At 48.1% G+C, this 24,818-nt stretch overlaps 1 protein-coding gene across 6 annotated transcripts in view; it reads right to left on the reverse strand.

Moving 5' to 3' along the window:
• ZMYND11 (zinc finger MYND-type containing 11) overlaps nt 1-24,818 on the reverse strand; it is a 117,956-nt gene that overhangs the window by 22,907 nt on the left and 70,231 nt on the right. For 4 of the 6 annotated variants that reach the window (XM_044228261.1, XM_044228262.1, XM_044228260.1 and 1 more), the window contains 3 exons: nt 21,479-21,638; nt 11,820-11,981; nt 574-651 (listed from right to left, as the gene is read on the reverse strand). In XM_044228261.1, coding sequence (XP_044084196.1) covers nt 574-651; nt 11,820-11,981; nt 21,479-21,638 — 400 coding nt within the window. The remainder of the gene's footprint in view (nt 1-573; nt 652-11,819; nt 11,982-21,478; nt 21,639-24,818) is intronic. The other 2 variants (XM_044228265.1, XM_044228264.1) reach the window with 1 other exon arrangement.

The following is a 24,818-nucleotide window of genomic DNA, read 5'->3' on the forward strand; positions in this document are numbered from 1 at the left end:
AGTGGTTAAGCCTCTGCCTCCGGCTCAGGTCATGATCCCAGGGTCCTGGGATCGAGCCCCATGGCGGGTTCCCTGCTGGGTAGGAAGCCTGCTTCCCTCTCCCTCCGTCTCTGCTTGCGTTCCCTCTCTGTGTCAAATAAATTAAATAAATAAATAAAACCTTAAGTAAATAAATAAGCAGGTGAGTCACGAGGACGAACAGCAGCTCGGGGAACACACCGTCCTCGCTGTGCGTCTGCTCTTCTTGGTGAGCACGGAGTCGTGCATACAAAGGTCGAATCACGGTGTTGTACACCTGCCAATAATATGATATCGCACGCCAACTACACTTCAATTAAAGATTTTGAAAAATAAACGATGAAACAACAGAAATGTGTCAGCGGAGACAGAGAGCGTGGGTCTCCTCTACTTCCGCTCAGAGACGCCTGACCAAGCAGAGCAGCCGTTACAGACAAAGGAACTCGGGCCGCAGCGTTCTGCACCCGATGCCCCCGGAAAGGCCCTGGTGCCCTCTCCGGTCCGGAAGGGACGGGACGCGAGCTCTGGGAGGTCCCGACCGCCGGGAGGGCTTACCCGTTCCTTCATGCGGGAGACAATGAACCGCAAGTACGTGCTCATCTCCTGTTTGTTTGTGTTTTTCTTCTTGATGCTCTGTTAAAAACAGAAAAGGCCAGATATAAAATATGATTATTGACAGGTCTATTTCATGTAAAAGACTTTTATATATAAAAGATACAGTATGCAAAGATTGTATTCAAACCTACACTATTTCCAATGCGTTTGACACAAAGAAATCCTAAACGTGCATAGCATTTAATGTGACAGTAAAACGGAAACAGGTTGTATTTGACCTAAGACCTCACAGAATTACACATTTTTTTCTTGATATTTAGAACTTCAACCATTTTTAGATACAACGAATGATGATGTAATAATGACATGATGTAGAATCACTTATTTTATCAAAAAAAAAAAAAATAAGAGAGAGAGAGAGAGAGAGAAAGAGAAGAAAAGTTGGCCGAAACCCTTTCGGGAACATTTTAAATTAGTAATATTAAAGGGTGAATTTCGACATACACGATTCCTCTAAAAGGTTATAAAAGTCCATGTCACCTGTGAATTCTGTACAGCACAGCTGCACACCTGCTTATCTGTTTTCAAGGGTTATGGGGTCTGTTCAGTAGTAACCCCAATTTCTATCAGCCTGACCTGAAGAGCTAATTAGGTTCTTCAATTTCTGTCTCAGAAAATCTAAATTCATGCAAAGAGAAAAAGACGGGACTCTCCCTTTCGTGTCATTTCTAGACAGCGCGCGAAGATGAACGTCCCACTTCCTCCGTCGAGGCTGAGGCCTCCCGGCAGCCCCTGGTCTACGGAGGCCGTCCCGCGCGGCTGACTCGGTGCGGACAGCACATCCCAGCTGCCATCACCCGCGGGCCCCCAGAGGACGGGTCCCTGCCGACTGGAGCCACCGCTCCCAAAGGGCTGTCCGTGCCGGACGTCGCCCCAACACCGTGGCGGACTGGAGGCAGGAGCCAGCATTCCCCAGGTAACTGAGTCTTCACTGGGGCGTGTGAACCAGTCACCCACACACAACACTAAACCACCTGAACGGAAACGGCCAACTGCTTTCTTTCCTGCACGTGTGGCTTCCTGCACTTCCCGTTCCACGTGGTGCCTTCCCAGGGCGCCTGGCTGGCTCAGTCGGAAGAACATGCAACACGTGATCTTGGGGTCCTGCGTTCGCACCCCACGATGCATGCAGAAATGACTTAAATAAAATTCATAAAAACTGTAAACAATAACCCTGACCGCTTCTTTCCACTTCTCACCTGGACTCTGGTACAATTACTGCTTCTGCCGTGCTGGGCTGCCATGTGACCCGTGCACACGGCGTCTAACCGATGCCTGGCACAGAGCAGTTGTGCAAGTCTGTCCACACCCAGAGACACTGGTGAACTTCTGGGAAACACAGCTGGGCTTCCAGCCCAGCAAGCACAGCTCAGAGACCAGCGAGCCCACGTGGTCACACTGGGGTCAGCATCCCTGAGGGACGGTCCCTGCGTGCTCTGCTCGATCCTCAGGTGGCTGGGACACGTGACAGAGCCGGAGCACCCGGTCAGGTCTGGAGCTGACCACACTTCCTGGACTCTGGGTTTAGAGTCTTGGGGGCAGGGGCAGGGGCAGCTCTGTGGTACCTTGTGGATTCTCGTTTTTCACACGACCCCCAGCAACACGTGGGAACCACCAGCGGCTGCCCCCAAAGCCAGCACCACAGAGAAAGACATCGGTGTGCAGCTGTGCGCACCCAGGGGCGTGTGCGGGGCTCTCTGGGCAGGGGAAACATGGTCAGCTATTCCTGATGCTGGACAAACGTTCTTGCAACATGGATGTTCTCCCCCGCGCTGCTCTCTACAGAAACGAGCACCCGATGGACTGTCAGAACCGGAGCAGAGAAGGCGATCGAGCCCCGCATCGGGCTCTGCTCAGTGGGGGGCCTACTTCCCTCCCTCTGCTCCCCTGCACTGCTTGTGTTCTCTCCAATATACAAAATCTTAAGGAAAAAAAAAAGCCCAACGCCCCCCTCCCCCCAATCTTGTGAGGACAAACAAGGGTTCTCCTGCAGATGTCCAGTCGATGGGCTTCTGTGCCTGGACCTCGGCTCCCTGAGCACTCAGGGGGTGGTAAGGGCCTGCTTCCTGGACCAGCTTCCAGTTGTGGGCCTCGATGCAGGAGCTCACGCCTACAAGGGACCCTGCATGCACACGGCCTCTCCCCCCGTTTCTGAAGACCAAGCGTTCGCCACAAGATGCCTGCACACTTGCTAAGCTGATGGGCTTGTGCTGCGGCCCCTCCCTGTTGTAACTCAGAGCTTTACGGTTTCACCGAAGGAAGGAAGGACGCACTGCAGCCTCCGTTGGGGCGCGAGATCTCTTAGCGACAATCACAGTGTTTCAACTGTGTCAGTTCAGCCAAACCAAGACACTGAACGTGGCTTGAGAAAAAGCCACTTGAACAGAAATTAAAGGAGCAGCTTCTCAGGGAAATGCTACTCTGTAACACAACTAAGCAGATTGCTCTTTAAAACAAGGTCATAAAAATAAAACTAAAGCTTTTAGACATCTGCAGGCTATTCCAGACCCAATTCTTCCTCAGGCTTTGCAGACCTGTACGCATTCTCTCCTTGCAGACCGCAGGCGCCCTCAGGAAAGGCCTCTCTGCAGCCCGTGAGTTCCAGTAACTTCACATTGGCACAGAGGGATAACTCGGGTCAGTGTCTACAAATAATCGGGAGAGCCTCGGCATCACGTGGCCAAAGTTGCTATAACCGTTCTCAGAGGACAATGATCCCGTGGCTGCAGGTGTGTTACGAATGTGAGACTCAAGCGAGAAGCTCTCAAACACACGACAGTTGACCGAGAGGCTGCTTTCCTCATGGGGAAAATAGTGGACAATCTTAAACGTCTTCTTGAGTCAGGGATGAGTTGGGGACTCGCCTCCGTCACCAGAAGGGCCGGTCGGAGCAAACTGGAAGAGGCTGGGTGCATGCCATAGAGAAAACACGAGTCCGGCAATTCAGCCACACTCAGGACCTTATGGTGGTTTTGGCTTAAAGAAGGGATGAGTAACCCTTGATGCCCAGGTCATTACTGATGAGACGCCACGCGCCATGACAGGAATGAGCACTCAGACTGAATGGTCTGGAATTTTTAATGCTCTTTAGAGACCCAGATTTTCAGCTGCAGAAGCGTATCTTAGCAAAAAACGAACTTGTGGAAAGAGTATCTCAGCACAGCTAGTTCCCAAATGAAACCAGTGTGCGATCAGAGGTCCCTGGACCCCAGATCTGTGCTGCTAGAGTTGAGCAAATCCAAGTCCCCCAGCCTGCGATGACACAAGACAAGGACGTCACACTCTCCTGGGGGTCCCCAATATCTAGACTATTTTTCCTGCCATGGGGTCAGATGAGCAGTTGACAAACCTCTGTGAAGAGCCAGGCGGTCTATAGCTCAGGCTTAGACAAACGGTAGGAGTCTGTCCACACCATTCAACTCTGCTACACACTGAAAAAGCAGTAAGGCTCTGGGATACTGAAGTCCGAATTTCTTAGGATTTTCACACCTCACAAAATACTTGCCCCTCTTTGATTTTTCTTTGACCATTAAAAAATGTAAAACCCATTCTAACCTCATGAACAGGACACAAGCTGGTGGTGGTCTGCCAACCCCTGGACGGACTGTGTTCTGCGGACAGAGGGTTCCCAAGGGTCCAGCTCAGCGGGTGTCTGCCAAGGCCTCGTACAATATGTGCACACAGTAAGCGCTCAATGAATACTAGCCGAGGAACCGCTGCTAGTCATACGACTGTCGCCTGCGGGACAGAGCATCCTACACGGCTGAGCTCAAGCACAGGAAATCCCTCCCCGCGAGACGCGTGACTCGGCACTGGTTGTTGCGCGGCGGCCGCTCCAAGCCGCTGTGTTCAGTGCGGGTGTCCCGTCGCTTGGCCGCCCTCCAACACCTGAACACCGCCTCGCCCTCCGACCGCAGAGGCCCGCGTGGGCGTCCGTGAGCTCACCGGGCCCCACGGCTGTGCGCCCCACAGCACCCCGGCCGCTGTGGTGCCAGGGGCCGCACGTGTCCCTGCGGGAGGAACACATCCGCGCCGGTCGCCGCAGCACAGGCAGAACCGGCGGCCTTGATGAGTCCCTGCGGCCACAGCACAGAGGGTCCCGGGTCATGTCCTCTGCACCGACACTGCCGCGGTCGCCCCACGGGGCCCGGCGTCTAGGACACCCTCTGCAGCCCCGGGGCACGACGCGGTCCCGTGAGTCCCTACTCAGAGGAAGCGCCCGGGGCTGTGGGCCGCACAGCAGAGCTGGCCTGGGGCGAGGAGCTAGGGGCCCAGAGGCCGCCGCGTCCGTCCGCACCGCCCCGCCCGGGAGCCCCTGACCGACAGTCACCTTCTAGGACAGTTTTCTGAAAATGCACCTGCGTTCGCGCTTTGTCACCCCCACCCACGCTGACGTCGCCGCTCAGCCTCTGGGGACGGGGTGGGGTGCATGGGGCGGGGGGTGTGGACAGCAGCGCGCACGCGCACACGCAGCTCACCCCCCGCCCCCGGGTCAGCGCAGCGCGGGTCCCCGGCTCCGTCCTAAACCCCAGCGCCCCATGCGCTTGACTTCCTGCAACCGTCCGTCGCCGTCGTCGCTGTCAGGACTTGCAGGGGCTTCAAGTTTAAAAACCTCCGTCACGCTGTCCTGGCTCTGCCGTCCCGGTCAGCGGGGGACACCGGGGTCCAGAGGGTGACCGCTGCGGACCCGGGAAGCGCACTGGCCAACCCGACTGCGTGCACGAGCCTCTGGAGCAGGGAGGTGGCCCGGGGTCCCCACCGCGGTGTCCGCGCATACGGCGTCCCGGAGTGCTACCTCCGCCGCGAACACACGCACGTCCTGGGGGGCGCTCGCTTCCCCGTCCGGGTCACCGAGTCCTGCCCACCAAGTCCGGCCGCGGCGCGGGTGACCCGGGCGGCCCCGCACCGCAGAGAAGCGGGTCCCCCTCGCCCCCCACGTGCCCACAAGGACGGGGCCGCTCCGTCGGCGAGCATCTGCCTTCGGCTCAGGTCGTGGTCGCGGGGTCCTGGGTTCCAGCCCCCGCGGGTCGAGCCTGCAGCGCCCCCGCCCGCTCCGGCTCCTCCTCTCCCCGCCCGCGTCCAGCAGACAAACAATGTAGAGAACAACGCGCCAGCCGGGAGCAGGGCGCGCGCCCACCCGGAGGTCCACCGCCCGCAGGACGCGCCTGGGCGGGCACCCGGGTACTGGGGGTGCCCTGGGGACGGGCGGGAAGGACACACTCAGGGCTGTGTCTCGGAACAGCGGTCCTGCCCTCCTACAGCCCGAAGAAGAGACCACACAGAGGCGGCGGCCTCCCGGCGGACCGGCCTCCCCGCTCTTCTTTGAAGGACGTTAGCGTCTGTGTTTCTGGTCCGGGACAAGCATCTCTCTCCGCTTCACGGGCCTGTCACGGGGGTGCCGCCGGCCCCTCTCCCGGTCGCGCGGGGCCCGCAGCGCCGCGTCCGCACCGGTCACCCCAGCCGAGCGCGGCGCTGTCCGCACTAAGGGGTCTTACCCTGCTGAGGAGACCAGACCGACCCTCATCTCCTGATCCCTCAGAACACAAAGGAAAAGCGCCGATTCAATTCAAATGACCTTATTCACAAAAGATGCGTCAGGAAGAACGGATATTCCACCACCCAAAACTCTTCACACCCATATGCTTCCTGGCCTAGTATACTGTTAAATTCATCATGAGAAGATAATGGAGAAAATGCGTGGTTCTCTTTCTTGTTTGGGTCCAGGTCAGAGGCTAGACCCGACTGTAAGACCCTCTGGCTTTAGTAATGCTCCCATCACCTGTTCCTGGAGTCAAGCCTCCTAAAAGATTGGTTCAGACAAAAATTATTTTAAAAATATATTTTTTTGTTAATATAAAAATGGTATGATCCAGCTTTAAAAGCTGTAAAATATATTTGGCTCATGTTCACTTTTTCTGTTTTTATTTACAGAGAGAGACAGCAGAGCAGAAACACAGCGGGGCAGTGGGAGGGGGAAACAGGCTTCCCAAGGAGGAGGGAGCCGAGGCGGGCTCCATCCCAGGACCCTGGGATCATGACCTGAGCGGAAGGCAGATGCTTAATGACTGAGCCACGCAGGCGCCCCTCATTTTTTAATAGTACTATGTCTGTCTACCATATAACAAATAAAGACAAAAAGCTTCGACTTCTATTTAAAAATCAAATCTCCATTCCAGATTTGTTAATCTGGCTGAAAACTTGACTTAACTATATTCAGGGTGAAAATATTCACAACTTTCTCACATGAACAGAGAAACAGACCAGAAAGCGAAGGTGTCAGTCTCCTGGTCAACAAGCCGCAGGGAGTACATGTTTTCAAAGTAGTTTCCTTTTTTGTTTTGAAGATTTTATGTATTTATTTGACAGAGAGAAAAAGATCACAAGCAGGCAGAGAGGCAGGCAGAGAAAGAGGGGGAAGCAGGCTCCTTGCTGAGCAGAGAGCCCGATGTGGGGCTCGATCCCAGGACCCTGAGATCATGACCTGAGCTGAAGGCAGAGGCTTAACCCACTGAGTCACCCAGGCACCCTAGAAGTATTTTCATTTAGCATTTTGTTTTACTTCATTCTGAACATTAAATGATTGACCTCCCTACTTTGGGAATTAAAAAAAATAAATTTGTACTGCCCACACAGCAGAAAGAATGAAAAGTGGATTCAGAAGTCCGTCTCCATTTCCAGTTCCGGGAACTAGCTTTCGTCAGGACTGCGGCTTCAGCCCCTCAGCGAGCACACGTCACACTGACACCCCCAGAGCTCAGCGCCGTCCACAAGCTGGCGCCGACCCGTCGGACTCCAGGTGGCCCCTCATGGCCATGGAGTCCTGGGTTAGTTTTAGTTCAAGTCGTGAGATGCTTTCATTTTCATTATCTGCCAGATAGAAAGACAGAAATCCGGGTCGTGAGCCCCCTAAGGCCTGTGCAAGTGCCCAGTGCCTCCACGGGGCAGTGGGGAGAGAGCTCTGCACGCCCCCCAGAGAGGTCTGTACCCCATCCAGAGACCTATGCCCCCAGAGAGAGGACTTCACCCCCCCACAGAGGTCTCCCCTCCGGCTCGGAGAGGTCTGTCCTGCCCCCCACCCGAGCTCTGCCAGGCAGCAAGCAGCGACCTCAGCAGCGGCCCCGGGGACAGACAGCGTGTTACTCCGCCCACACGCTACAGAACATTCAAGAAGTTACCAAACATTATCCTGCTGTTCCCAGCAGGAGCACAGCCAGAGAGCACGGAGCGCACACACACGGGCAAGTACACTCGGCACATACACAGGCATGCGTGTGCACATGTACACACGTGTGCACATACCAGACACATGCACAAAGAAACCCCCGGTCCCACATTCATGTGCACATGAAATACACCACGCGGAGACACCCACGCAGGGACACAAACGCACACGGGCCCGCAGACTTGTGCACACGCACAGGCCCGCCTTCCGTGACCAGCGCGTCAAAGGATAAGCTGACATTGTGATCTGGCAACTCTATAATAATGAAGCAATACTGAACGGAGACATCCGTGTGTACCCTATCACACTGGTGACAGAACACCGGAAAACACTTTCACGTTGGTATAAGCAGGTATAATCTTCCAAAGGGCAATTTGGTGATTTTTATCATGAATTAAAATGTGCCTATCCTTTAACTTTATGAATTCCACTTTAATAAATGTATCCTGTGAAGGGGATCAAACAATTACATAAATACATGTTATTTTTAAGTGTCTCTGTTTTTAAAAAACACGACTGACTATACTGTGTTTTAAAGATATATCTTTTAGGCAAATAAAATCTTAAAAGCTACTTTCACTAAAAAGTTATGATCTTCTCATTTTTGTCATGAAAAATTCATGGCTATTTGGGGAATATAAAATTCAAATACGCTGGACTACAACAAAACACAAACGTCATTTGCGTACAGAAATAAATTAAAGCGAGAAGACCGCTTGCACGAGTGGGGGTGAGCGCAGGTGCGGCTCGGCGGCACGTGGCCCGGCAAGGGGCCTCCAGCACGATACCGCTGGTCAGCCAGGACCGTGCGGCTGATGGAAACGTGCCCCAGAAGGGCATAAACGATGGCTCAGGGACAGTGCTGGATACACACCGGTGACGGGAAGTCATGGGTCAAGTCACAGACACAGGACAAACGGACACACGCACACACGCTTGTGCTCACACACACGGAGAGAGGTCTGTGAGGACATCCGCCTGCCGTGTCCTAGTACTTCTGGAAATGTCATTTTTTTCTTTATTCTTCACTAAATTACTTGGATTTTTATAGGTAAATATAAGAGAAATAATTTTAAATCCTCCCCTTTTTTTCTAATGAATGAGAGTTCCCTGTAAAACTGTAGAAGAGTATGTTACTAGAATTTTTTTCAAAGCAAAATGATAACGTGACATTCAGAGGCTACTTTACAAGAACAATCTACCCTGTCTGTACATTTAAATGATTATTAAGTCAGACATTCAAAAGAAATATCCTCAAGATTGTAAAATTCCTGAGATTTATTATGAATGTTAATGGAGTTATTTTAAATACAGAAAACTTTCTATCATTGCCTTCTTAAAATATCTGGAAATGGTCAGATAAATGCATTAAATCTGCTTGAATAGTTCACCACTGGCTGAAACCAATTCTTAGTGGCACTTTCAATACTGTCAGGGACAGATTACATAGAAATAAAAATCTCCTGCTCACTCTAAGATATCAGAAATACTCAAGTTTAGGTAGTAACGGATGGCTGCCGCTACTGCTCCAACCTGCACGGAAACTGGGCTCTGGGCATCTGCCTTCAAAATTCCTCGTGAGTGTGTCTAGTTAGTCTGTGCTCTTTGTAAACACTAATGGGGGAGACTGGGCAGTGATGTTCTCATCTGCAACCATGTTCTCTGTCCCAGTCCCTACCCTCTCCGTTCATTAAGAGCAAGAACATTTAAATCTGCTCGGTTACTTTCATATTAGATCACAAAAATGGTTTTATTTGAAGTTTCGACACTGTTTAAAAAAACAAGTCAATCACAAGCCTTCCCTTAAAGATACTTAAAATCCCCTTAAAATTTCAAGGTTATTATGATTCCTTCTCCCATGAAAGAACTGTTAATACATTATCTTTTTCTTGAATGTAACAAAACAACAGAATAGATCCTACACAGAAAGAACTATTTCTTTAGGCATTTTAAAGCTCAAAATAAAACTCACCATCCCAACCCAAATACAGGCATTTTGAGCCTCCCCAGAGCAGCTCCTAGCCTAAGAAACAAGTGTGGGGTCACGAGTGTTTAGGGACTCAGCATCCCTGCCCCAAGTTCAAGCCTCTCACAATGTGGGCAAGTACAGGTGGACAAAGACGAAAGGAAAACCAAAGGACAGAAAGAAAGACAGATGGGGTACACTGAGCTCCACTGTGGCTACTGTGTTTGGCCCAGTAACTGGGCCTACCAAACTACCATGTTTGGCCCAGTTACTGTGGCCCAGTAACTCTCTGAAATTTTTAAAAAAACCATCTGGCCCACCAAGTAGAGCAAACAAACGTGGAAAAGGGGACCTGACAACTTGACCGTGAAATCCTATGAAAGTAGCCTTAGACATTTTCTTCAAAGGTATAATTGTTCAATTTCCACTCAGGAATATAAAATATCCACATCAAAGTTTAATGCGTCTTCAAAAACCCCAGTGTTTTTGCTCAGTCTGTACTATGAAAGCTGTGGCCATAAGGACACCTGGACATCAGGAATTGCACTTTGGGAAGGTCAGAGCCCCTCCCATCCGATCAGCAACCCACCTCTTTGTATTTTTACTACCTTAATGCTCTTGTTCTTAAGGTTTCATTAATACCTTACTTCAAGTGTTAACTGTTACCAGAAAACAAATATTTGCTTTTTTAAATGCACAATCCAAATCCATAAAAATAAAGTATGTATATGTATGCAGTTCCCCAACCCCCAATTAAACGAATTTCATGGACACATCATAAATTCTTGTAGACATCAAAGAAGAGGTCTGCAGCTTGAGGCTTGATACTAATACATGCAGACTGAGCGGTTCATCGATGACTAGCATTTCGGCATCTGATTATGAATCATCATTACACCCTACTGATAATGCCACCCTCGTGGTCGCCGGTATGTCTACTGAGCGTGTACAGAGGTGCTGGTGAGGCGAAGTACACTGAGGTAACACACTGCGCATATACAGTGGGTGTGTGTACAGAGGTGCTGGTCAGGTGAAGTATACTAAGAAAATACAAAGTTACTAAGACAATATTAGAAGCTCATTATGCTGGCAGCAAAGCTAGGACCAACACTAAAGAAGGGAAAAATTATTAAGATACAACTTTTTTACATTATAAACGAATATTTAACTCAAGTAATACAAAGTATATTCAGAAACTGAGCCCACGAGTAATCTGGGCGACTTGCATGGTTCCAAATATGGATCACAGCAATTATGAATACAAAAACAACAGAGGGTGCAATAAAATAACCTTTTACTAAGCACCGTCAACGCCAGATGTGGCGTACGCAGGCGTCCCACACCACTTGTACGCACACACACACGTTTTACGACCAACAAGCACAGCCAGGTATACTTGTCACTAGGGAAGTTACAGGAATGAAAATAATTGTGGAAAGTCTCTATTTTTCCTACCCGACTATTTCATTCCGCTTTAAGTAATTAGTGGGCTCATATACAGCTGACCCGTCCCTCCACCCCCAAATAAAACACAAGCAAAAAATAAACTAACCCGTGATATGACAAAAAATAAAGGCGACATTACATGGATATCAAATGGGAAGTAGATACAAAACGCTTCCAACAATGTGCCTTTTGCTGGCTGTGGTTCCTGAGCGGAGAGGACAGACTGCACCGAACCCGGCGAGGGAGGCTACTCCTGGACTTCCAAAGGCTAGCCATGGCGGGAGTCACGCAATCCAGAGGCAAGTGTCACATTAGGGAGGAAAGTGTATTTTTACGTGACTGGAACGTTCTACGGTCCGTACCGTGAGAATGTCAGGTATTCTGGGGTAGCACTGACCAGTGCTGTGTTCATTTACCATTGTTTCGGCAGGTGACCCCCACCCCCCAGTCCGTCATCCATTCACCTGGCGTGCCCACCTGGGGGGTCTTGCACAGCTATTACCAGTGAATTCCAACCCTCTGACCAGCACATGAAAGCTCGTAGGTACTCACCCTGCATACTGGGCACTGCCAGTGACTACTGCTGTCTCTAAGCCTGTACTCATCAGACAAACACTTGGAATGATACACACGAAAACACAGGTCACATATCAACACCTCTCCAGGCAAATGGCATTCAAAACAATACCAGTCATGATTTTCTGTTTCCCAGTCCTACAAAAAATACAAAATAATTTCGTATGACATTTTGTCAATATCTGCAATGACTAAGAACAAAATTGAAACTAAAGTCCATCAGAAGTTAGGCATTAAAAACAATTTTAGACATTTACTGTGTTAAAACAAGAGGGAAAAAATACCTAGAAATTTGCTTCTTTAAATTTAAAATTTCTTTCCTAAACAGTATCAATATTCAGAATATTTTAACGTGATCTGATAGTGAAACCCGCCCAAATGAAGTAAGTCCAGAGCCAATCCCAGTTCTGACATTAGCTTTCATTTTTTTATATAATCTATGGAATAATTTCTTCAATAAACTGAAGACCCCAAACCACCAACTACAGCTTAGTATTTCAAATAAACCAACCTCTGTTTTGTTCTGCATTTTAAACAAAATACAGTAAGTAATCAGCACACTGTGAGAACAGAGAGAACTGCAGTAAACGGAGATGCTCACTGGTCTTAACTTCCCATCCATGGTTTGGATGCTTTACTGAAAATAACATTAATCAGAATGTCAGTGCTCTGACAGCTGTCAAATTTTCAGGGTCTGTTAAATTTGGAAAAATTAATTGAAAATGTGAAACTAAAGGTTTAATCACATTCTCAAAAGGACCTTACCATAAGGAAACAAAAAAAGAAGGCGGCTTCCTTCCTTAGTGGGGCTGTCCCCATAAAGGAACGGGCGCCAAGGGCAGACGCTCTCATACGTTTTCTGTTACACTTTGTGTGTGAACAGCCACTGCCACTAAACGAGGAACAGAAAGATACTACAGTTGTCTTAGTTTAGCACTAATTCATTCATTAATTCCTCATAAATATCACTCTTAGCTTTTACCAAATACCTGTGTTAAGAGTGTGGGATTAACTCGACCTTCCTCCGTCGATGTGGTTAATAAAGGGGTAAGGGTCGAGCCCACACGTCGTACAATCCAGGCCACTTTCAAGGGGGACCCTGAAGCTCCAGGCTTATGTTCCGCCATCATTTTTCTTCTCATAAGTCATTGCCTACGGTTTGCTTTCTGGTCTCCTCTCAGGTCAGTCACTGCCCCAACACGCAGGCTTCCGCGTGGGCCTTGTCTAGGGGACAACGTCTCCTCCGGCACCGAATCTGCACCTGTCCCTGCTTGACCTCACGAGGGGCCTCCTGGCCGCTCCTTCAAGCGAGAAAGGTCCCAGGTTCATGTCTTCTTACCCATATTCAGAGCCATGGCTAGAGTATATTACCAAATTCTGCAAAAATGTAAATTTTGTTCGCTTTTTATTAGAAAAAGTGGTCTTTACCAACCAAAGTAATAAAAAAGCATGACCGTTTCTGGTTTTCTGGTTACTTGGTGCAGATTTGCTGCAAACTTACTTTGGGGAAGGGGTTTCAGTCATACTACTTAAAAAAAAAGGTAAGATATTGATTTGACATTTGACCCTAACATGTGCACGGCAGAAGAAACATCGCTTGCGGAGCTGGACAGGACACGTGCACGTGGACGTCTGGCCGTGACAGAGGTCACTGGGGGCACTCATGGGGCTCAGGTGGCCGTGACAGAGGTCACTGGGGACACTCATGGGGCTCAGGTGCGAAGCTGCAATTCAGTTTTATCTCATAAAAGTTACAAGTTTGGTCTCATAAATCGTCGATTTTATAGGGTTCAGTAAGGATAACATACTTTGGTCTATTTTTAATCAACAGAACTCTTTCCCAGTCTGAAACAATGTCTTTCAGAATATTTTCTTCAAAGCTGTGCAGAAACATCTTAAAGGATTTCAGTGGCTTATATTTGACTCATTATGAACAACAGACACCGCCATCCTTCATCATTTGGATGTTTTTGTTTACATTAATTCACCTAACGGTAATTCTCAACATGGGAACTCGGATCATCAAGACAAGGCCCACAGCCCCGGTCTCCCGAGAGCCTCCTGCCTTCCTCCCACCCGCCCCTTCCCGTCCCAGCAGGACACAAAGAGGAAAGAGGATCTGTCTTCCCCAGAGGGTGTACGGCTAGCCCTAGCTTCTCACAGCTGTGGGAGGGAATGCACAACTCCAGTCAAGGAAAAGGAAGAGACGTGTGGGCGCCCGCGGATGCCGCAGCTGCGCGTGGGATGCTCGCTCTTCAGGACAGCGGCGGCTGCTCACGTCTAACACGCAGAAGTCAAGTTCAAAAGTTCCTACTTGTGAATCCAGGAAACGTTGTTCTGGGTATGAATGACATAAGGTGTTTGTTACAGGAGAGCGCTGCCGTGCTTCCTCCAGCAGACACAATCCACTGACACGGGACTTCAGAAATTCTCCATGTGTGTCAAGGGCTACGTGTGCATATTCACTGGATCTCACCAGTCGTCAGCCACTCTGACAGAGCCTGATCGACAGCACCGGATGTGAAATGACAGTCCAGTACTTGCAGAAAGTTTCAAAAATGCAAACCTACTAGCATAAAATCCAAGACTAGAAGCAATGTAAAGATAGTATGATTTTAATGAGTAATTCTAGCAAGAATAAACTAAGAGAGCCTAAAAAAAGATGGAAATGCATACCCAAAAAAGGCAGAATTAAAAAGTAAAATAACATAGCGCAAAATCAGTTCACCTTGTTTGGGGTTGCTGTCCTGGAGAAAGGCTGCATACTGTAGGCCTTTCAAAATAAAAACAAAATAATCTTGGTCTACTACAACCTTGCTCATTGTCAGGCAATACACGAGCTAAAGGGATTTTGTATAGAAACTATTATTTGTTACACAACTTACATGACTTTGTACATGATATCAACTCATTATCTATGTCTGTGCTAATCATCAGTGAAAAGACAACGGCATGCAAACTCAAGGATCATCCCTAGTTTAAGAGGAAGCTTAGACACTAACACAAAAGCTACAAATGGACAAAGAGAAAATTCAGAGAGAATTCATGTACCATAAAACCTGTAGTGATGTTACAAAAACGTTTTACTGAAATTCGGTGCCATTATAAATCTGCACAAGACTATGAATGTAAGTCCTTTTGATCTGAAAGTGGTTCAAGGCTAGATGTTTTTTTAAAAAACTTGGGAGTCACGAATGTGAACAAGGTAAGCTCAGCACTTGACCGTGGTGTGAGGTTCACACGGGCTGTCTTCAGAACCAGGAGGAAATAGTCCAGCGCCCAGAAACAGCCTGCTGACCTCCACCCGTCACCACGGACGGCGTTTGCTTAAGGCCTGGAGCTATACTGGCTCAAATCCCCGCTACAGCCTTCATGGGCTCTGCGATCGGGGCACCATCGTAGCTTCTCTGGGTATCATTTTCCATCTGTAAAATGAAAACAGTAGTGCCTCATTTCCTGGGTTGTTGGAAGGATGAAATGAGTTGCTATGCTCAGTAAGTGCTAGTCGGTTCCTGAGACCTCCCGCTGGAGTGCAGAACCAACTTGAGGACAAGCCACGTAACTATGTTGCGTTTGCAGGAACACGCATGCGAGGTTCTTTCTCAGGACTTCAAGTTCCTGACGACAGCGGACACAGTTTTCTGTAAGCTAGAGAGAGCAAGACCCAGTGCTGACTGAGGACTCGCTAGGAGAGCTGTGGCCGTAGCCTCCCGAACTGTGATACACACTCGGGACATTCCAAAGAGATTCTAATACTTAAAGTCATTCCCTACTTACGTGGAATGAGCAGATAAATCTCACTTTATCAAGTATGTGTTTGATGTGGTATTTAACATAGGTACAATGCAAAATTAATCATCGAGAGCTAAGAATTTGGTGATCAAAAATATCCCGTCATTTTAAGTATTATGTATTAAAAATAAAGCTATTATAACTCTGCTTAGAGAACTAGAATTTAGGAGGGAAAAAAAGGAAACACACACACACACACACACACACACACACACACACACACAGTCATTCAAAGCTGAATGGAATATAACAGAGTAGCGTGACCCAAAATGCTCTACTGGAGAGAATGAAAATTCTTTACCAAATCAAGAATAACTTCTAGGTATGTTACAGTTTGAATACACATAGAATCATAGTTAAATTGGTTTCTAGTTAATTAATAATCACATACACTTACTACTTCACTTCATAAATAAGTGATTTTGTATATCTTTGCATCTGAGACACTTTGTGGATCTTTGGAAGAAATGTGGAATTCTGCACACAATTAGCATTAATGTAATAAAATATATTTCACTTAAAAAATATCAATGGTATCCAATGAGCTTGAAGTTTTGCACTCAGGGTACCTAAAACATATGATTAATTTATGACAACTAAACCACAAAAGTGCAAAGATCTAAATGTAAACATTCTCAGTCCAATACTGTATTTACGAAGCTGAGACAGTCAAGCTCCCTGACTTGAGCAGCTTCTCTTCCTACATCTGCAAGAGCAAATCAAGAGAACAGTCTTGCCACGGCTGTGTTACGGTGTCACTTCTGAAGGAGAAGACACAGATGCAATCCTCTCTTACCTAAAGGATGAGAACGTCACGAGTTCCCGGAAGGATGTAAAGCACCGCTCTTTCAGACTGGTCATTCTGAGTGTGGAGAAACAGAATGACGGGCAAGGCTCTATCTTGCCCCTTTGCAAATTAGGACCAAATTCGTGTATCCCCAGGAGATCACGTGATCCCGTCAAAGAAACCACAAAATGTGTATTTTCATTAATTATGCTTCTTTAAAGTGTTGAGACTTTAAATACATGGGAAACAGCAAAAAATAAAGAATTCTATCTTTTTACCCAGGCCTCCTTTGAAAGCAGCATGAGGTCCTACTTAACGGCAGGCCCGGCCGGATTCCATGAGAAGCCCCGGGACTGGAGCAGGCCCGGCAGCTGGGACCTGAGCTCCCGCGCGCACCTGAGGCAGCTGCAGAAAACTGGCCAAGGGCTCCACTGGACAGTGCCGGGGTCCCGGGGTAGCTGCCCTACAAAAACACTGATCTCGAAATAGCAGTAACGGGAAAGAAGAAACGAGACTCGAGCACAGACCCGGGAGGTGAGTAAGCCGCACAGTTCCACAGTGCGCGCCGCGGTCATGCAGCTTAGAGTCGGCCTCGATCGACACCGGTCACCGAATCGCCAGCGTCAGATCAAACGGGGAGGCCGAGGCCCGGCTCTGCACCAGAGACCATGAAGGAAGCGGGAGTCCTGACAACAGACAGCATTACAACGACCTCCACATCCAAGCGCATACTTGATGCTTTCTGTGCACACCGTCTGAGCTCCAGGCTACCTGCCCACTAGACGGCACTGCCTTCTTCTAGAAGACCTTCCAAATCTCTAGCGAGCACCTTCTGCGCTAAAAGTCGAAGTCTGAGCAGTTAACGTGTTTACTGCCAGGGGAGCTACTAAATGCCAAATCCGGCCCAGCCAATGCTAGCACTCTGCCCAGGGTGTAGGTTTCTCAAGTGTGACGACCACACGGGGACTGAAGTGGCGTATTTCCTGCACATCTCTCCAGCGGGAGCAGACGATGGAGCCGTCTAGGAGAACGTGCAGCCCTGCTTTGAAAATCAGAAGAAAAAAGCCTTGATGTAAGGAAACGCCGAACAGTGAGGTCGCACAAGCTTTCACTCTGTGTCGGGGTCTCTTGGCCTCGGCTCAGGTAATCCCGAAAGCTCTGAGAACCGCCGCTAGCAGAACTACTTGGGTCCTATGAACGAGTATTCCTGACACACAGACCTGGAAGAGAGCTGTACCACATCTCCAGGGGTGGCCCTCAGGTTCAACAAGATGGTCATTTTAAAATTGGCTGGAGCAGATAACTTTGCTGCCTTGCTGACTAATATTTAAGCAAACCGTTAAAAAAATGGAGAGTGGGCTCATTTTTAATAATTGTGGTTTTCCTTCTGCTTTCTCAAATGCACTGAACGTATCACCAGGAAGATGCTTATCCACGAGGAGGCCTCTTCGACGTACGCAGGCCTCCTCTTCGACAGATTATACGTAGTTATTTCCGGTCTTACTGACGAGGAGGCCTCTTCGACGTACGCAGGCCTCCTCTTCGACAGATTATAAGTAGTTATTTCCGGTCTTACTGTTAGCATTACGCATTTGTCACAGGACTGCTGGGTTTAATAAAAGTAATGTCTAAGATACACATATCTTTCAATTGTGTCAGTTTTTAAAAAGCAGCTTTGGGAGAAAAGGCAGCCAAGGTGGAGGACAAACGGGCCCCCGACGGGCTCTCCGTGCAGGGACGGGAGCAACCTCGGGACCACCATCGCCTTCCCACCATGATGGCAGCAAAGCCAAGCCCACGCTCTGGGCTAACACAAGGGATCTCGGGCATGTGCTGTGGGGACTCGCCCAGGGAAATCCGCTTTCCCCCACCTTGGAGCTGTAGCTCCTACTTTTAGAGATTAAAGAAGAGCTTTACCACTCATTTTTCAAATGACAGAACTTCCGGAGTAAAGAATATTTTAACTTCAGGACGTCTGGGGGGCTCAGTCATTAAGTGTCTGCCTTCGGCTCAGGTCCTGACCCCAGGGTCCCGTCATCGAGCCCCGCATCGGGCTCCCTGCTCAGTGGGGAGCCTGCTTCTCCCTCTCCCTCTGCCTGCCCCTCCCCTGCTCTCTCGCAAATAAACAAATATTAGAAGAAAAAAAAAAAGAATCCTTTAACTTGCAATCAAAGGTTTAAAAAGCAAGAAGTAAAAAATCTTATGCCTTTCCTTCCCGAGCCGTGTGTATCTGCTTGACTTGTCTCGATGTTGAGTCAGAAAGTCGATGGTGAACAAGATGAGTAACACGTCTTTCATGTAAGAACTCGATGTTCAGAGACTCGTACGTACAGGTGGGGAGGCATGAAGGAGGGCCCAGACGCCCACACTGGCCACGACACCTCCGTGCGAGTCGGAGCAGGGCCCTCCCCTGGTGCTGGCCTCTCTGAGGAGACGTGGCAGCCGCGCGTGCTGCCGGCGGTGGGGGCTGAGCGCACCTCCCGGAGCGTGCGGGTCACAGCAGCCCGGTACACAGTGGCCCACACGCCAGGCCACATGTGAGCTTTGTGTCCTTCTAGGGGACGGGGACTCAGTGCGTGAACACAGCAGCCGGAAAGCACACGGGGAGCCTGGGCTGACCCACCACATGGCCGCATCACTCCACCGCGGTCCTCAAACTGTGCCCGTGTCTTAGGGAAACGTCTTTACTCGTCTCCTTGTGTTGGAAGAGATGGTTTAGAAGTCAAAGACCCCGATGACAACTTTTGTTTGTGTGGTTACTAAGAAATGTGTTTTTGCTACACTACCTAGGGACGTTTCTTAAGCACACTTATCTGCTGGCCAAAACTTGCTTTGAGTACATGGTTATACGCTCTATATAGGTAACCTCACTTAAACCGTACAATAATCCAATGGAAACATATTCATAAGCTCATATTTTAGGGGAAGAATGAGGGTCAGACGTTGGAAACTTCCTCAAGGTCGCACAGCAAAAAGAACACATGGGCTGGGACGGGCACCCTCCGTGCTCCCGTGTAAGACCTGACCTTCCACTGCCCTACGCTGCCTCGGCATTTTCAGTACCTGCTTATTTCATAAACGAGGCACAACTTTCACAACCCCGGCTGCACCTGAAACATGCATACTTAGTACAGGAAATGTTTGTTAAGAACCAACCAGAATTAATAGAACCTGCACACTGGTGGTTTGAAATTTTCATCTTGAAAAAAGAAAAAAGGGAAGACACTATAAATATGTCCAACGCAGAACACAGAGTCGAAGGCGGCCATGAACGCAGGGCAGCCCATTAGCTGCTCAGTGGGAGCCAAACTCCCACGTGAAGAGGAAGGAAGCTCACTGGAGGCATAACCCTAAGACGCGGGAAGTAAAATCTCTTGCCTGGAAAGTGTATGTGTGGTACACCGGCCAAAGTCCTGCCCATTAAGCTGCACTTACTCTTGGTTAATTATATGGAGACCTCAGAAATTTCCATACTACAGGTTTTCCAAGTGTCTGGGATTAGACATTTTCTATTACTTGGTTATTTTCAGTATTTAATAAGCTTATCGGCATCTGGTGGGGACAGGGTGAGATCACCTCACGTTGTAATTATTGGGACTTGGTTCCCAAAGTTTCTTTACTGGCAACAAAGCTCTACTATTCTGAGAGGATGTGAACAAAGAAATTATTTTGATAGAAACATTCTTGCTTAAGTTTTCAAGAGCACTTCAAGTGCACAGATCAAATGATACCAATGAAAGTAAACATTGTTTTCTTCCACATTTCCTATTTGTGGAAAGTGCGAATTTTCTTTCCTAAAACTTGGAAGGCAGAGATTAAACTGACAAACAGTGTTAAAAGTGAACAGCTTCTCTAACATTCAGACCAGCTGCCCCCAAAAAATGTGTGGTCCGTCTGCTGCTCTGGGACTGGACAGCACGCACAAATGGGGCCACATCTGCTGCGGACCCAGAGAGGAAAATACAGTTCACAGTTCTTGGGGAAAGTTCCCACAAAGAACCAATTTTACAATTTTGTGTCATTTTTATGGTATTGGAGAAGTCACGATGAACACTCTCTAAACACCTACCTACTAAATCGCTTCCTTTTAGAAACTTTGAAAAAGTATCTATTATATTTGAAACCTATCATCTTTAAATGATGTGCCTTAGCAAAAATTAAGACTTTTCTAATCAAGGTATTAGAAATATCATAGGCCAGGGGTGCCTTGGTGGCTCAGTGGGTTAAGCCTCTGCCTTCGGCTCAGGTCGTGATCTCAGGGTCCTGGGATCGAGCCCCGCATCGGGCTCCCTGCTCAGCGGGGAGCCTGCTTCCTCCTCTCTCTGCCTGCCTCTCTGCCTACTTGTGATCTCTTTCTGCCAAATAAATAAAATAAAATAAAATAAAAAAGAAATATCATGGGCCAGTAAAGGTAGAAATATAAAAGTATTACACATGAAACCAATGTTTACGTAAGAAACAAATGCACTTCTCTACGTGCCTGAGGCTCCAAGTAAAAGAAAAGACTGAAATGTCCTCACTCAGAAGGGGAGTCAAAGTAAGAACTAGGCAAAATATAAAGAAAATGAGCTTTGTCTTTCCTGATTCCTGCTGGAGCACCAGCAAACCGGTCATGGTCACAGTCAGTGAGGAGACGGCCCAGGAGCCGTGGCTCCGGAACAAGCCCCACTGACAGGTGCCCATGGGCGCAGATGCCACCAGCCCAGGAGGACAACTTCCTGTTCACTCTGTCTACACGGCATTGACACCAGCTTGCATGAAACTTCCTGAAGAAAACAGGAAGACCGCTGTATGCGTATAGTAAAAGGGGACTCTGTTTTATTTTTCAGATTCAAGGGAAACTGGACAGAGAAAGGAGGCTCTTTGTAGAAGTAAGTTTCCTCCTAACGAGGGAGGAAATTATCCATCCTGCCAATGTAGGCCCTTCCTGTTCACAAGAAATACTGAAGTAAAACACTACGGAACTTCTAAAAATGAATTACTATGGGTTGTAGTTAAATAATGTTCCAAGATGTCAAGTCAACATCTCCAAATTTATCCAATAAAATATACTTACGATCTCATCTCCTGGCAACCAGTATCCTTCCTGCTCAATACCAGCTTTTGAGCCTTTGCAGCCCACTGTTAAGGTTTCGACAATGAGACCGTCTTTCACAGCCAGGCTCAGCTGACGCGTGGTCTCTTTTGGGTGCATACCGTGGACTCGAGACATGTACCTGAGTGCAGAGGGAAAACAAATGAAAAGCCCCTTAGGACTCGGAAATAAACAAATAATTAGGGTGATTTATTACTCCTTTGCCACAAGTTGTGCTTCTGAGGGCCCTACAGAAGAAACAAAATCTTGGACATTTAAGTCTTCTAATTATCATGCTATTTTAAACCTCAATCCCATTTGTGTATTTAGAGGAGTAATTGTTCAAAATAGTCCTTAACCGGCACACAGAAATCGCTTTGCATATTTAAGTCTAACATCCCACACAGCTCTGGCCTCCACAGTGACTGTCACTAACTTTTGCTCTGCAAAGTCCAAATTCGGAATTTTATCATCTCTAGTACAAGACTTCAGAATATAAAATACTCTGACTCAAAACTCAGGACATGACACTAAAGAACGTGTCAGAACCACAGGGGCGTTTGCCGACATGTAAAGAAACAAGAATGTACGCTGGGGTCAGTAAGACAAAACTGTGATTTTCCAGGAAATATACTTTGGATTGGATCACTAACCAGAATCCCTGATTTACAGTTACATGGCATTTTATTCGATTTTAAAAAACGTGTTTCAGACGCACTCTGGGGCACAGAGTCGGCTACCGCAGGTTCCCTTGCGTTCACCAGCTCTAGGGACTCCGGTACCGTGGACTTACGGTACCGTAAGTACCTGCTTCACAGGTGGTCTCGGAAGGAAGGACAGGGTCACGTCTCCCCCAACCCCGTCCATCTCTACCAGGAGCTCCTGGACACGCAGACACAAGGCACAGGAGCGGAGTCGGGCCAGCGGCCGCTCCCCAGACCGCCGTGCGTGTCCCAGCTGTGGGGGCGAGGCCCACAAGGTCCGTCTGTCATTTCGGTATCAAAGCCTTCACGACAAATCACTTCATGAATGCAAGTACCCCTCATGGAACCACCTTCCAAATTCAAAGGACACATTTCGACAAACAGTGAATCCCAACGGAGGACTGACGGACATCCGTGCGGGGCCACTGCTCTCTGTGGATGAGATCACGTGCTCCACCTGTCAACGCTGGCAGCCAGAGGGCTCACGAGGAGAGCAGGGGACCAAGGTGAGCATCCCGCGGTCTTGACCAGGACCTGTGAGCAGAGCCGACAGCGCCCAGGGAGACACCCAGATGCTGATGGACAGCCTGAGGGAAAAGGCGGGTCACTGGTGGGGCTTGATGTGGGTGTCATCAAGTCCGGCGTGGGCCTCGGGGCAGGGATGCGGGCCAAGGTGAACGGGTCCAAACATCCTCACCATTCACGGGAGAACGCCAACAGAAAAGACCTCAGGAATGAAGTAGTCCGTCTACATTTAGGACGGTCACCCTCAGAACAAAAGTACAAATGTTCTAAATTATCTGAAAAAAAACTCTTTTAAAAAAAACACATTATGTGGTGAAACATAAAAACACCAAAAGAGGGGCGCCTGGGTGGCTCAGTGGGTTAAGCCTCTGCCTTCGGCTCAGGTCATGATCTCAGGGTCCTGGGATCGAGTCCCGCATCGGGCTCCCTGCTCAGCGGGGAGCCTGCTTCCTCCTCTCTCTCTGCCTGCCTCTCTGCCTATCTGTGATCTCTCTCTGTCAAATAAATAAATAAAATCTTAAAAAACAAAACAAAACACCAAAAAAACCCCAAAAGAAACAGAAAGCATATTACATACAACGACAGGACCAAAACCAACTTTGTTTAATAAACAAACACTGGCTAAACTCCACAGTACAAAAAAGACAGACCAGATCGCAACAGTGAAAACACACAGACTACAGGACAGACTTCCAACGCGACAGAACAAGTAGGCGAGAATGGACACGGGCACATTGCAGAAACGAAATCCAGACGCAGGGACCAGCACGGCCGCCGACAGGACATGGAATCCAAGGCGAGAATTGTTTTTTGAAAGAAAGACACTAGGGCGCCTGGGTGGTTCAGTGGGTTGAGTGACGGCCTTTGGCACAGGTCGTGACCCCAGAGTCCCGGGACCGAGTCCCACATCGGGCTCCCGGCTCCATGGGGCGTCTGCTTCTCCCTCTGACCTTCTCCTCTCATAATCTCTCCGAGAGAAATAAATAAAATCTTAAAAAATAACAAAAAATGAAGACACACAGGGCACAGGTTGTTAGAAAGCGAAGACTGTAAGAAATAAAGGAAACACTGACAGGAATACAGAGTCCACCGCTCTCCGTCCACAAAAACATCCAGCGGACAGAACGAGGTGTTCGCGGAAGAGCTCATTCACAAGACAAATGCAGTTGAATTTGTTCATACCTTCAACAGGTCCAAGGAAAATTCATTACAGTTGAGCATAAAACTGGACACGAAAACCTTATTTAATTAAATTACGTACTTGAGAGAGTGTGTGTGTGCAGGGGAGGAACAGAGCGAGGAGGAGACGTAATCTCAGGTGGGGTCTGTGCTGCGCGCGGAACCCAACACGGGGCTCGATCTCACGGCCCCGAGGCCATGACCTGAGCTGAGCTAAGAGTCGATGCTCCACCGCGGGAGCCCAGGTGCCCCCCAGACAACTTTACTTTAGATCCAGAACTGCAGACACTCCTCACAGTGGAAGCAAACCCGGTATTAGTAACAAGACTGGAAAACTATCATAAACTAGTGAATTAAAAACGTTATCTAAAGATTGCAAAAAAAAAAAAAAAAAAAATCTCAGCACAGGAACTAAAAAGCTAAAGCAGAGCCAGTTAAAAAATAAAAAGTGAAAACCAATATTAGTCCAAGAGCCCCTCAAGGGAAAAACAGAAACATCACCAGCTTCTCAAATTAACAGCGAGATTAACAAAGCACAAAAGCATATAAATGAAGAAATGCCTACAGAGCCACGGCCAAATGCAATGAAGAAATTAAAATTATAAGCAACTACTTTGCTCATTTCTGTGCAAAAATAGAAAATAAACAAACACTATCATTTTCTAGGAAAATATAAATGACCAAAGCTTGACCACAGAAAAAAACAGAATACGTGAAATGAAAAATTTCAAAATAAATCAATAGAAGAAGTTGGCAAAGAGCTTTCTTAGAAAAACACCAGGTAGGGACATATTCACAAGGGAATTCGATCAAACTCTTATTGGCCACATAACTCCAATGTGGTTTAAACTTTTCTGGTACATAATAAAGAAGGAAAGCAAGGAATCTAGCATAATAATGGTAACAAACCCCTA

The sequence above is a fragment of the Neovison vison genome, chromosome 12 (genome assembly GCF_020171115.1).
Source record: "Neovison vison isolate M4711 chromosome 12, ASM_NN_V1, whole genome shotgun sequence".
Taxonomy (NCBI): Eukaryota; Metazoa; Chordata; class Mammalia; order Carnivora; family Mustelidae; genus Neogale; species Neogale vison.